This window comes from Poecilia reticulata, linkage group LG16, assembly GCF_000633615.1.
Source record: "Poecilia reticulata strain Guanapo linkage group LG16, Guppy_female_1.0+MT, whole genome shotgun sequence".
Lineage (NCBI taxonomy): Eukaryota > Metazoa > Chordata > Actinopteri > Cyprinodontiformes > Poeciliidae > Poecilia > Poecilia reticulata.
Window position 1 is genome coordinate 9773349 of NC_024346.1, and position 12884 is coordinate 9786232.

General features: G+C 36.9%; 1 protein-coding gene across 1 annotated transcript in view; it reads right to left on the bottom strand.

The window, feature by feature from the left end:
* myom3 (myomesin 3) overlaps positions 1-12884 on the bottom strand; it is a 57844-nt gene that overhangs the window by 7083 nt on the left and 37877 nt on the right. Inside the window, exons 19-27 of the mRNA XM_008431077.1 lie at positions 10839-10965; positions 5163-5344; positions 4829-4943; positions 4190-4346; positions 3856-3962; positions 3615-3659; positions 3329-3465; positions 807-951; positions 142-201 (exon numbers count right to left, since the gene is read on the bottom strand). Coding sequence (XP_008429299.1) covers positions 142-201; positions 807-951; positions 3329-3465; positions 3615-3659; positions 3856-3962; positions 4190-4346; positions 4829-4943; positions 5163-5344; positions 10839-10965 — 1075 coding nt within the window. The remainder of the gene's footprint in view (positions 1-141; positions 202-806; positions 952-3328; positions 3466-3614; positions 3660-3855; positions 3963-4189; positions 4347-4828; positions 4944-5162; positions 5345-10838; positions 10966-12884) is intronic.

The following is a 12884-nucleotide window of genomic DNA, read 5'->3' on the forward strand; positions in this document are numbered from 1 at the left end:
ATATATATAACAATCCAACTATACATAAGACAACAAAAGAAATCTTCACTGTTCATTCAAGCAATGTGTAATCATCCCTAAGTAAGGAATGATCAATATTTATTAATTTACTGTCAGTTTTGCTTTCTAAGGATGTCTTACCAGTCTTTCTCTGAATGTCCCTTCGATTCCAGTCAGCCAGGGCCAGTATCTCACGAAACTCTAATAAGATACAACAGAGCAGACTGTAAAACTGTGCTAAGGTGCACATGCTCAATGGTCTTATTACCATCATATTCATAAACGTTTTTTTTTTTTCATTTTAAGTAACAGACTAACTCAGTGAAGCTGAAGAAAAAATATTTGCATCCAGTAAAAATTTGGTAAATGCCTTTGCATGAAACACATTTCAGATTTTTATTTGTAAAATATTTGATCTACTTCAAAATCCTGCACTCCTTTGTACTGGTTTATCACAAAAAATCCCAATGAAATACATTTTTAAAAAGTTGCTGTTGGAATGTGAGAAACTTTAAGTTAGAGGAGTAGGACTACTGTTGCAACAAACTCTAAAAGCAAGCAGAGGTCAAATTAAAACAGAAAGTATATACAGAAATACATCTGTTTAAAATATTTTCTGATTTTGCAGATCTGTTCATTTTTATCTAAGAGTAGAATCTTTTAAATTCAACAAGGTTTTTTTCTGTGCAGTTTTTTCAATTTCATTCCCTTTTTTAATGCTGCAATTAATCAGAGCTGGTATTTCCCAGTGAAACATAATGCAGGCAAAATGACTAACTCTGTGTTTGGGCAAATTTATGACTCACTTTGATCCACAAAGACCAAAGTGCATTGGTTCTTGGCGCGGCCGTCCCTCAGCTGAGCGGTGTACGAGCCTTCGTCCTCCTGAGAGAGCTGATCAAACAGTATCTCCACCAGACCTTTGGCCTTGTCAAAGTTTATCTTACGGCGCTGCAGAAAAACAAACAAATGTCACTGCAGGCAACGTTCATCGGCTCATAATAAGGCAGCTCGCCCCCCCGAGCGGTTTGGTATCCTCTGTAAAGATGGCTCCTTGCACAAAGAGAATGCATCATGAATCGGAGTGCAAAGGGTCTGGAGTAACATCTGCGCTCTGGTGATAAAATATTTCTGTTCTCTAAAAAATGCAAGCACACTAACAAGCAGCGACACAGAGGGAACAGACCTCGAGCTCATTTTCATTGCTTTTATGTTCATCAAGTTAAGTGTATGCCTTGCATGTTGATAGGCCTCAGTTGATGGGAGTGATCTGTGATGTATGACAAGCCCAAGGGCCCTAATCAGTTAAATGGCTTCTGCATTTGCAAACCTCAGCTGTGATCATTTAGAAATAATGTATAATCAGTACTGTTCAGACGGAGCCCTCATATTGGGAAATAATGGAACAAAATGGAAGTCACTGAATGTAAAGCAGTCACAACCAAGAGACACAATAAACATTCGGGGTTGTGTTCAGTGTTCTCTCAGCGGCCGCCTCAGAACGCCGTTCAACAACACGGACAGAACAGCGGCGATGATTAGTTTCAGCTTGTTGTCATAACGTACACATACGCTACATATGTTTACATTCAGCTGATGTTCACTGACGATTACACTGCTGCTGGCTTTGGATATCTGGATTATTTTTCTTTTTTAAAAACACCAGGTGAAACCATCTATCTTTCTTCTAAATATCATTAGTTTGTAACAGGGTGGGATCAGTAACTTTTGGGACTGGAACTCTCAGACCCATGTGAGGTTATGTCAGACATTTACATCTCTGTGCAAAAGTTTTAAGCTAGCCCATAATTTCTTAAAGAGAAAAGAGAATTGACATACAAGTTGCTTGGGAAATTAACTCAGTTTTAAGGCATAGATGTTGAACTGTAAGCTGCTTAGTAGGAATATCAAATCATTTTTAGGTTGTTTAGATTTACATGGCAAAAGTAAGTGATTATTATTTTTGTGAAACACCAAAAAAAGTTAATGTCACTCAAGCATTCAGTGTCTGTCCCTGACTATAACGATGATAACTAAGATAAAGAAGAATATTTTTCTCTAAAATTGTCTGTTGTTAGAACGACTCAGATTCATTTACACATTTTATGTTCAAATATAAGGACTGTGACATGATTCAAGGTTTTACACAGTGTACAAAAAACAATAATCAAGGTAGAGGGACACCTGTTTAGGAAGGACAAAAATAAGCAATTTTATTCTTAAAACATTAGTTATTGCCTTATCTCCTTCTGTATTTATTGATTTACCAAATAAAATAAAAAAAAAAGAAAAATCAGCAATTTTGCCTGTTTGAGTCTCTGTCTAGCAACTAACCAAGTGTGACATGTTTTTTTCAGATGCGAGTGCTATCTCCATCTTCACCTCAGGCGGTCTGCTCATCTTCCTCACTTAATTAAATTAACTGAGCTTCCAGACCTCTCTGCTGCCGTACTCACCTGCTCTTCATCTTTGCTGACAGCATCTACTTCCTGCCTTGCAGGATGTTTATTAGAGCACTAATTGCTGTTTTGGGCTCATGCTGACTTGTTAGGAAGACAGATGCACACATAAACTCATTGATAATACAGAAACCAGAAAAACTCAAGCTTGTGTGTGACTTTCCCTGTGTTTAAAACTTAAAGACAGAGTAGATAACACTTAAATCCGATCATAGGCTCCTGTAATTGAAATGGTTTTTTTTTTGTGTTTTTTTTTTACAATAACATTGTTATTTAGAAACCAATATTAGTGACAACGTGGACATTCTGGACTAAAATGTTCTTCTGAGTCCCTGACTTTAAATCCTGAATACTTCATATTGTTTTATTAGTAATGCAAACATTCAAATGTTAGAGGAAGATAAAAAAAAAACAACAGAATATTTAAATCAGCTTTTCCTCACGTGGCCATTTGCCATTGTCATGCCTTCGCGATATTCCTTCTTACATGGCTTCACAAATATCTATTTGAAGTGATTTTCCATAATGTTTCTCTGACTCCCATAAATAATATCGACTAGAAGGAGATCACAGAGTTGTTTTGCTGTGATCAGAGACCCACATTTTTCAAGTGTTGACTGAAAAAATTGAATAGGAATAATATGTAATACATATTTTTTTCAGAACATAAGTACAAAGTGACTTGTTTATGGGCACAAAATGGATGCAACATTTAGGTAGAAACAAAGGGCATAAATTGGCAAAGACGCAAAGTAACCTTAAGCTCTTTGTGAATATGTCAGCTCACAGGAACCATTAGATCCAACAATCCAAACAAAGCACTTGCAGCTTGTCATCTGATAAGATATCTGTCAACGGAGGAAACCTACCGGAGAGGTGGAGATTTCCCGGTCGTTAAAAACAAGACGGAGTTCAGCAGAGTTACTCAGACTCTCGGTTTGAAGCCAAAGGCGCACGCCGCCTTTCTCAGACACCTCCACTTGCCAAGTTGACTTCAGTGCAATCACTGCAGAGTGAAATCAAAGACAGATCAGGTCAGATCATAAAACTTATAAAACAGCATTAAACCTGCATACTTTAAATAATATATCGCAGGATAAGAGATTATTGAGGTGTGGATCTTCAGCACCTCTGCACCTCAGTGATGAAACGTACATGGGTTTCTGACCTGCCAGCTGAGATCTTTGAGACGTTCGAGGTCTAAAAATAAAAGAAGACAAAAGAAAATATAGAAGTAGAAGGTTTGATTACCTTTAAAAGAAACACGAAACAGAATAGTGAAGTGTGTGTCTGGTGATATTGTAGAGATAATGGCAATGTCTGAGAATGTCAGAGAAGAAATGATAATTAATTCCTATAAAAATCAAGACTCTGGTTACTGGTGTCCAAGAAGTACCTTCAGCTGTAAACTCATAGCTGGATGAGAGCTGAGGACTGTCACTCATCTCCACAGTGTACAGACCCAGATCTTCCTCAGATGGGTCTTTGAAAGTGAGAACTGACCTGATAGACAAATAATAAAGTAAAAAGACAAATTAAGTAGACTCAGATTTGTGTTCTGGAGTCTGTAGCAAGGTCTGCTGTAGACTCCGTCTACTGTCAGACTTTGTACCAGAAAAATAAAAGCTAAAGCTAAAAAATATAACTAATGTGTCATGATTTACTAAGCAGTAACTGAACGGAACCTAACTCAAAACAAAAACAGAACAAGCTGCTTGTTGTAATTTTACCTGTTCTCTGTGGTTTCTGCTTTCGTTCTCTGAGAATCGATGGGTTCTGTGTAATTTTTGCTCCAGATAAACTCGCTATCGTCGTTCATCTCAACAGCCTCGTAGCCCAAAAATATAAACCCATCATCATCCACACCGATCTTAATCTCTTTGGTTCCTGAAAAATTCAAAACAGCTGTGATGACTAGGCATGGGCTGGTTAGTGTATCAAAGCCTAACAAGTTTTTAGAAAATGTTCTGAAGAACGTCAATTTTCTTAAAGACATAATCCTGCTATAAAGTGTAAACTCTTTACACTTTCTCCTTTTTTCATCTTTTTTAAAAACATTTCTAGTTGCCAAAAAAAATCATCATAAAATGCATCTGGCAAGTTTCTATAAAAGGCCTGTTTGTTGCTTAACAGAAAAATGTAACATTTTAGGGAAATGTGCTTGTCCTCTGTCTTCTGGAGAGCTAAATTTAGCTTTAAATTATGGCAATCTAATCATTGATTTTATTTAACAGGCAAATAACACCTGCTACTCAAGATCCTAGTCCGTATTCTTAACCATAGACAAATTTGGCCTGATTAGGCTAATAAACCAATGACAGCACAAGTTTATAGAAAGTTCTATTCTAATATCAGTCCAGTAAACTGACCTGGTTGGGTCTGAACTGTGACCGGCTCAGAGGACAGGGAAGCACGACCAACACCTGCATTATTAACAGCCGACACACGGAAGCAGTAGGTGTGACCTGTCTGCAGACCTGTCACCTTGATGCCACAGGAAGCAAAGTCATTGTTTACAACTCACTGACACAACTCAATTAATGATTTAAACCTTGACGCTGCAGACAAAGATATGAGCAGTTTCTTCCGATTGGGTTATGCAATAATAACATACATACAATAATATTCTGTTTAATATACTTTGAAGTTAAATCTGATCCAGGCGCCTTTGGTAAACATGTTTTGTTCTTTTGCGCCTTTCACCTTGTAATGAGTTTCAGAAACAGGCTTGGCAGTCAGAATCGTCCAGTTGTCTGACTGGTTTCCCTGGCTCATTTCCAGCATGTAGCCGCTGACCGGACTTTGACCCTCGTAGAGCGGAGACGCCCATCGGAGCACCAGGGAGTCGTCTCTCACCTCCCTGAGCTCCAGGTCATACGGGCAACCTGAGGACCAGAGAACTGGATGAGCGACACACAGGAAACGTCTGCAAGCCACAAATAAATTGAGAATATGAGTCAAGTTGAAAATAAGGTCACAGATTCCCAATCTACCCAGATTGACTTTAATGCTGCACGTGGTAGTCAATTTGCAGATTGATTTTTAGCCACTTTTAAATTATTGATGTTATAGAGGAAAAGCCCATTTGCCAAGATTAATGAGCTGCTCATTTTACCGAGCCTGTCTCCATTTCTTATATTAATGATACAAAATACAGGACTGAGCAAGGCAAATGTCTTCTCCACTCACTTGCCACATACTTCTAAAGATATATTAATAATAAGTATAACAAAAATGTGTAATTTTATATATAAATATAGTCAACACAATCTCCTCAGATCCCAAGATTTGTCATATCTAGTTATGTTTGCAATAGGAAACCGGGTCCTATTGCGAGCCTATTGAGATCTGTTAAGGAGAAACAAGAGCTGTGTCTACTGCTTTCAAACTTCATCTTTTAAAAAAATCCAGATTAAAGATGTAACGGTTGCAGCCGATATGTGTTTTCCCAGATAGTCCTGAATGCATCAATTACTCTCCCTGTAATTGCCTGATTGTCTGCTTCTGTCCTGCTGCTTATAAAACTGACCTGTTTCCTGCTGCCCTCTGCCAAATCGGCTGCAGCCCTGTCTCAGCTTTCCAGCACAAGTTCAAGCAATTACCCCAATATCTGCGATTCTGCCCTGGACTGTTTTGTTGACCCTTCCTCTGCCTTTCCCCTGTCGGAGATAGTGAATTGGATTTTTTTTTTTTTTTAATTATTGCATCATTTTTGTGATTGAACTCTGCTCTCCTGCCAAGTAGTGATTTCTACATTCTGGACTTTGATTTGGTCTTTGGATTAAATTGGACCATCAGAGTTCAGAAATAAGGAACTGGGCTTTGGGACCTTTTCCTCTACCCTGTTTGCCTGCCCTTTTACTAAAAGTTCTTCAAACAACAAAGATTCTCTGCTTTACCACAGTTGAAGGTACTGCAAAACCAACTATATGGGTTTGGAAACATTACTCCTCCTTGGAAACCTCTGACTGAAAGCAAGGGTCTGAATTATTTAGGCAATCCACAGAAAATGCTGTTTGGTAATGCTATAAACAGTAATAATTTTAAGATAATAAAGAAATTTCAACTCTATGATTGTTTTTGTCTCACAGTTCTTACGGTGAAAATGAAATTGTCCAAAATCTGTATGTATATCTGACAGGAGCAGAGATCTATACTTTGTTTAAACAGGGGAGGGTATTATGTATCTTCCAAGAACATAGAGCTATTTTACAGCACTGTCAAGTTGGTTCTCAAGTTGGTGTAGTTGTTATAAAAATAACGTAAATGGCTTTTGACTTTGCATCTGAAGCCTTGAAATTGGTCTCTGTCTCTTTAAGAAGATCCTTCCCTTTCCAACACTTCATCAGTCGTCATTTTCTGGTTTAATTTGTTCTCTGTGCAATCTGAAAAAAATTCCAGGGTTTTCTACAGATTATATCTGTTTTTGTTATTTTTCTGTCTAGAATCTGATCATTATCTGAGAAATGTTTTTCATTTGAATAATTTAGGTACAAAATGGGCTCCTGAACTCGATGTCCAGGGTTATCAAAGCAGCCATAGATCCTGATATTTTCTATTTGCTTGCTTTACTAATTTACTGGTGTAAGAGTCTTTGACAACATTAGTCTTATGTCTGTTGCACACTATCAACCATGTTTGTGATCTAGAAACCTCAGAAGGGTAAAAGTTAAATGGTTAATTCTAACATTTAGCTTGGGTATTTTTCAAGCTAAAAGTAACTGAATCATGTTTAACATCAAATTATGTCCATTCATAGATGTTTTTACTCAAAGCTTTTTACAAATGAGGCTATAACAATGCAATTAATGTCAAAGGTAACCAAAATCGGTAACACTTTATTTGAAAGGGGGGTGAATAAGACTGTTATGACACTTTCATAAACACATGTCATGAACATGAATAAGCCTTCATGAATATTTATGACTGTTGTCATAAAGCGTCATTCGGTAAATTAAGACACTTTTAATACAAAGTGGACATTATTCAAAATGTCTTTGTTATGACAACTTGATATTAACCAAGAAATCATTACTGATGCAAATTTGTTATAAAAGTATTACTGATTGCACTTTAAAATATAGGTAACTTTATGTTATTAAAGGTAAAGTTTAAACAGTAATGATTTCTTGGTTAATGTCAAGTTGTGACATTTTGAATAATGTCAACTTTGTATTAAAGGTGTCATAATTTACCGAATTACGCTTTATGACAACCGTCATAAATATTCATGAAGGCTTATTCATGTTCATGACAGGTGTTATGTCATGTTTATGACAGTGTCATGACAGTCTTATTCACCCCCCTTCAAATAAAGTAAACTCACACATTGGTTTCCCTCCCTACCTTTGCTTGTAGCAGAGGAGTTAAAGTATCTTGGTGTTCTGATCATCAGTAGGATGGAGCAAGACCTGGATTGACAGATTAGGGCCTCATCTGCAGTAATGTGGGCTCTGCTCTGATCTGTTTTGGTGAAGAGAGAACTGAGCCTAAAGGGAAGCTTTTGATTTATCGATCAGACTTATGTTCCAATCCTCGCCTACAGTCACAAGATACAGATCATGACCCAAGGACCAAGGTCACGCAGGAGACTGAAATAAGCACCTTCCAAAGACTTGCCAGGAACAGATTTAAAGATGCAGGAAGCCTGAAGTAAAGCTTCTGATCATTATTATCAGCTAAGCATTTAGATATAAACAGCCAATTAAAAACTGAGGGATTTTAATCACTTGGGTTCTGGCTGCTATTCTTTGATGACATGCTACAGGTAAAATTTATCTGCAGAAGATGTCATTTAAAGCCTGATATTTTTTCTTTGGTCTCTACTTTCCCAACTTTATTTTTTCTTTTTTTTTCACAGGATCTGTTGTTATGTTCAAGTAAGAGGATGTGATTGAAAATGGGAGAAAAGTAGGCAGAGTTCAAGAAAAAAAACAACAAAAAAACGTGAGCAATAGAACTTTATAAGATTATGAAAAGGTTGAATCATTTATGTTTTTCTGCTTCTGTGTTGAGTGGTTCAGGTAATTATACAGTATTTTGAAATTACAGCGCATGTTTATGAAACATGTACCCTTTTAATAGTGTGCTGTTAGAGTTAAATGATTATTTCTCATTATACATTTCCCACCAGCAATGATATTCAAGAACAAATCAAACATGAACCACGCATGGTAAATAGTTAATAGCTAATTCTAACTCAAGGCTGCTATTTCAACCACTTTACTATTCATTTAACCACTGACCTCGGCTATTACTTTGTGCTTAATGGTACAATAGGCAGGCGGCATATTATTATCCTGGTATTTCATACTGCCCTGTTTATTTTGCTGTGAGATGACTACATACACTATTAGAGATGCAGCTTAAATAAAAGTAAAAATGGCAGCAAGTGGAAATGGGTTCTGCAGGTGATGGATGGTGTTTATTTCTATCTCCCCTCTCCTCCACAGCTAGGGTCGATAAACAGATTGTAGAAACTGCAGGGCAGCAGAGTATTGACGGATGCTCAAATTCCCAAAGCTCTTAGGTAAATGAATCACATGGGAATGGCTGATTTTTAACCGTGGAGTTTGTCTTTAATTTAACAATAAGTTGTGGCCTTTTGTTATCACTTTTGCTTGTGCAAGTTGTGAAATCCAAAACTAGCTTTGTTGGCCAGCTGTTTGTAGCTGTTGAGTCTAAAATTGTAGCTAACAGGAAATGTTCCTCTCTAAGTTTTTCTTTTTTCTACGTTATACTGATGTTTGGTAATAAACATTTACTATCTTCCTAAGGTTTTTATTGAGAAACACAACAGGTTTATGCAAAGTGTCAATATTTACAGGTCACCATGCAGGACATCAGCATTTGAGCCAAATTATGATTAGTAGTAATCCGTTCTTGGTTGATCACAGCTTGAATAATGACACAATTAGATGTTCTGAATTGAATCAGACTCTAGGATATAGACTTGAAATTTAAGTGTTTTAATCTTGAGCCACTTGCTTAACCATATTTTATTGTGACATTGTGCTGTACTTTAAAAAATAAATAAATAACACCAAATCATTTTTGTATCATTGGGTAAAGTTGATGGTCATAGAATCAGATCCCTAACAAAGAGACCACACTCCCATAAATGATTACCAAACTTTTATTCAAAGTTCTGGAAATCATTGTCTGAATTTAACCATAAGGATTTCATCACAGTAATTTATGTGCGATTCGGTCCGATAGAAACAGAACGATAGCAGCAGCCTGAAGGGTGATGACATAACTGAAACCTTTCATAAGCAACTTTGGGCAGGATGTTTCATTTACTTATCAAAAGCATTGCTACAGCAAACACAAATTGCTACCAGTCGTGGCTTCTCTAATCACATTTTGGCTGGTTTGATAATATGTCTTTTGCAAAGAATAACATGAATACAGGCACATTCATGGGAGTGTTCAACTTTTCTTCTAGCTTTTATTCCAAACAGGGACTTAGCCAGAGAAGGTAACTATTGCTCTGCAGTATAACCCTGGTATTTCCTGCAGAGTTTCTGTCTGTCTTTGATGTTCATCTTCCAGAGAAGTGGCTTCTTTGCTCTTCTTTTTCAATCAGAACGTCTCTGTAGAACTGTGTATGCAGAAAAACTCACACATGCCAGCTGTCAGTCTCCAGCAAACTCTACACTGGTGATGACCCAGACCGCTTAGTTGAATCATCTTTAGGACACATTCTGGACATTCTTGATCAATCTGGATCTTTCTTCACCAGAGTAAACTTATCTGCTTGAGGTCCTTGATAGTTCAATAAATGGGTGCAATAGCCTTGCCGTTTGTGTTGAGAACAGAAGAAGGATTTACATTTTTAAAGCAACCACTCTACTCTTTTAATTCAATCATGCTGTCAGTGATGTCTATCAGTTACTCTGTCTTCAATAATCTTTCCCCTGGGCTAATGAGAAAATCACTAAAAGCAGGTAATTTTTGGCTGGGCTAAAACACAAAGCAAATTAGGTTTTAGTGATTAAGTAAATTGTCATTGACTTTCATGAACTTTGCATTGATTCCTTTAGTCATTCAGTACCAACCCTGACTTGATGCAAACTGAAGCCATAAAAACTGAGGCAGGGAAGTTTGCAATACACAAAAACAGGATTTTGGCCACAACTAACCAATATAGAGACATAAAATCTTTAGGTAACACCGCAAACATGAGATTTTTTTCTTAATTCACTGCAGGTAATTGATTTTATATCTGGAATATTTATTTATTTATTTATTATTATTTATTTTTTTTACTCATCCTGTAATAATAGCTGTAAGGTCTGCAATTGTTGGATGCAACTGTTAAGCATTCAGATAAGCAGAGATGCATTTGCACGGATTTGATGAGAGTTTAGTTTTCACCTGGTTCTGGCATTGTCCACTTCTCGCACAGAAACGCTTCACTGGCGTCAGACGGCTTCCCAACGCCAGCCGCGTTGGCAGCAAAGACACGGAACTGGTAGAAATGTCCAGTTTTCAAGTCTGATACCTGCAGACAAACAAAGCTGATAAGGTGTTGAAATGTGCTGATGCATGTGACATTGCATGTAAATATATACATATATATTTTTACAAGAATTAAAAAAAATGGTTACAACATGCTAAATGTTTACCATCAGTGATATATTAACACAATTAAAGCCATTCCATCTTAGTGGACTACTGGAAAAATCTCCATGCATTCGTCAAATCTCAGCTTTACTGCACAACAATTTTACTTGGAGTTAAAATATTGCCTCCTTTTTATCCCAGTAGATCTCCAACGCTGCAGGCAGAGTGATGACTGGTATACCCAGGAAATATCACATTCTTCTCACCTTAGCCTCTTTGCCGTGAGTCTCTGTGATTTAGAATGGATTTTAAAATCCTCATTATGTTTAGAGGCCTGAATGGCCTTGGTCCATCTTATCTCAAAGAACTGATTGTTCCCCATTATCCCACTGGATATCATTGTTCCCAGATAGCAGGTACATAACTTATCTCAGTGGGAACGTTTTTCTTTTAAACAATTTGTTTAATTTGGTCTGACTTTTATAACTCTTCCTTTTTCTTCAAACTTTTCCTTTATTACTTTGCTGTTATGAATTTATCTTTAGAAATGCAATGCATTTAAAACAAATCACTTTATTATTTACTCGTTCGTAGTTTTTGTGTGTTTTATATTCAGCTTTGTAAATTAGAATTTTTTTTTTTAATTACAATGAAAATCTCATCTATCTTACTTAACTAATTTTACTCAGTATTAACGAGACATGAATACAAAAGTCCAATCACGGGGAAACGTTCTCCACTTGTACAGCGTCACTCTGTCTGATTCAGGAATTTAGAAGACTATTTACAAGTTATTAGCTCTACTGGTGCTGAAACATGTTTCTGAGCTCCTGAGACATTTTTCGCTCGGGGGCGGGGGGAAGAAGAGATTCAAGCCTATTGATCTGCACATTGATCCGCCTATTCACAGCCACTTAGACTCTAAGGCCCTTATCGCCTCGGCGAACAGCTGCGAACCTCCACAGCCTCTGCCTATCTCTGAGGAACTAATTGACCACAGCAAAGGGAGCTTTTTCATAACAGCAGCAGCAGCTGCTATCTGAAAGCTGCTATGTCACACCTGCACCTTTCTTCATTAGGTGCAAATCCTTTCCTGCATGATATATTTAAAACAAATCAATCAGACCGATGTACAGTCCAGCACGAGAAATGCATGGGTAGTGTCTTTAAAATGAAACTTCTGCCACCAGGGGGCAATCAGGCTACATTTGACTGACTGATAGATGAACCTTTGTTCTCTGGGAAGAAAAGTTGTCTGTTTGAATATTTGACCTGCTGCTCTAATGATCAGGTGAAATAATCTTTGTTACCAATACGTATATCTGACAACTAAAATTATTCCACTTTTTTAATAACACTAATATTAACAATCCAGTTACAGACTTGCAAGTTGATCCCCTCCCCAGCCCCCACCCCCACTTCTAAAATTGATCAATAGTTTCATTTATAAAGCCTTGAAGGCTAGAATAAAACATTTGCAAATTACCCACTGAACCATGGACCCAAGTAATAAATCAAAGAATAACCTCAACAAATGTTACTTACAAAGGGAGTACACAATGACGGATTAGTAATAAAATAGTTTCCACCCAAACTATCCTTTTATGTATGAAAGCCTTTTACTTTTGGAGTTTTTTTAAAGTAAATAAATTTAGAGTAATTTTTTTTCTTGTACTTTTAAGTGTGCCGCTAGAATTTAAAATGGAGTGTTTTTTTTTACATGCCAAGGGATGTTGAGACTTTACTCTCCTTTTTGTAAAGTATCTTGTCATTCTTAAAATTTTAAAACCTCATCAAGAATAAATGGCTGCCTTTCAAAGGTACTCGTATTCCTTAAGGTTTTTATGTTACAACCAC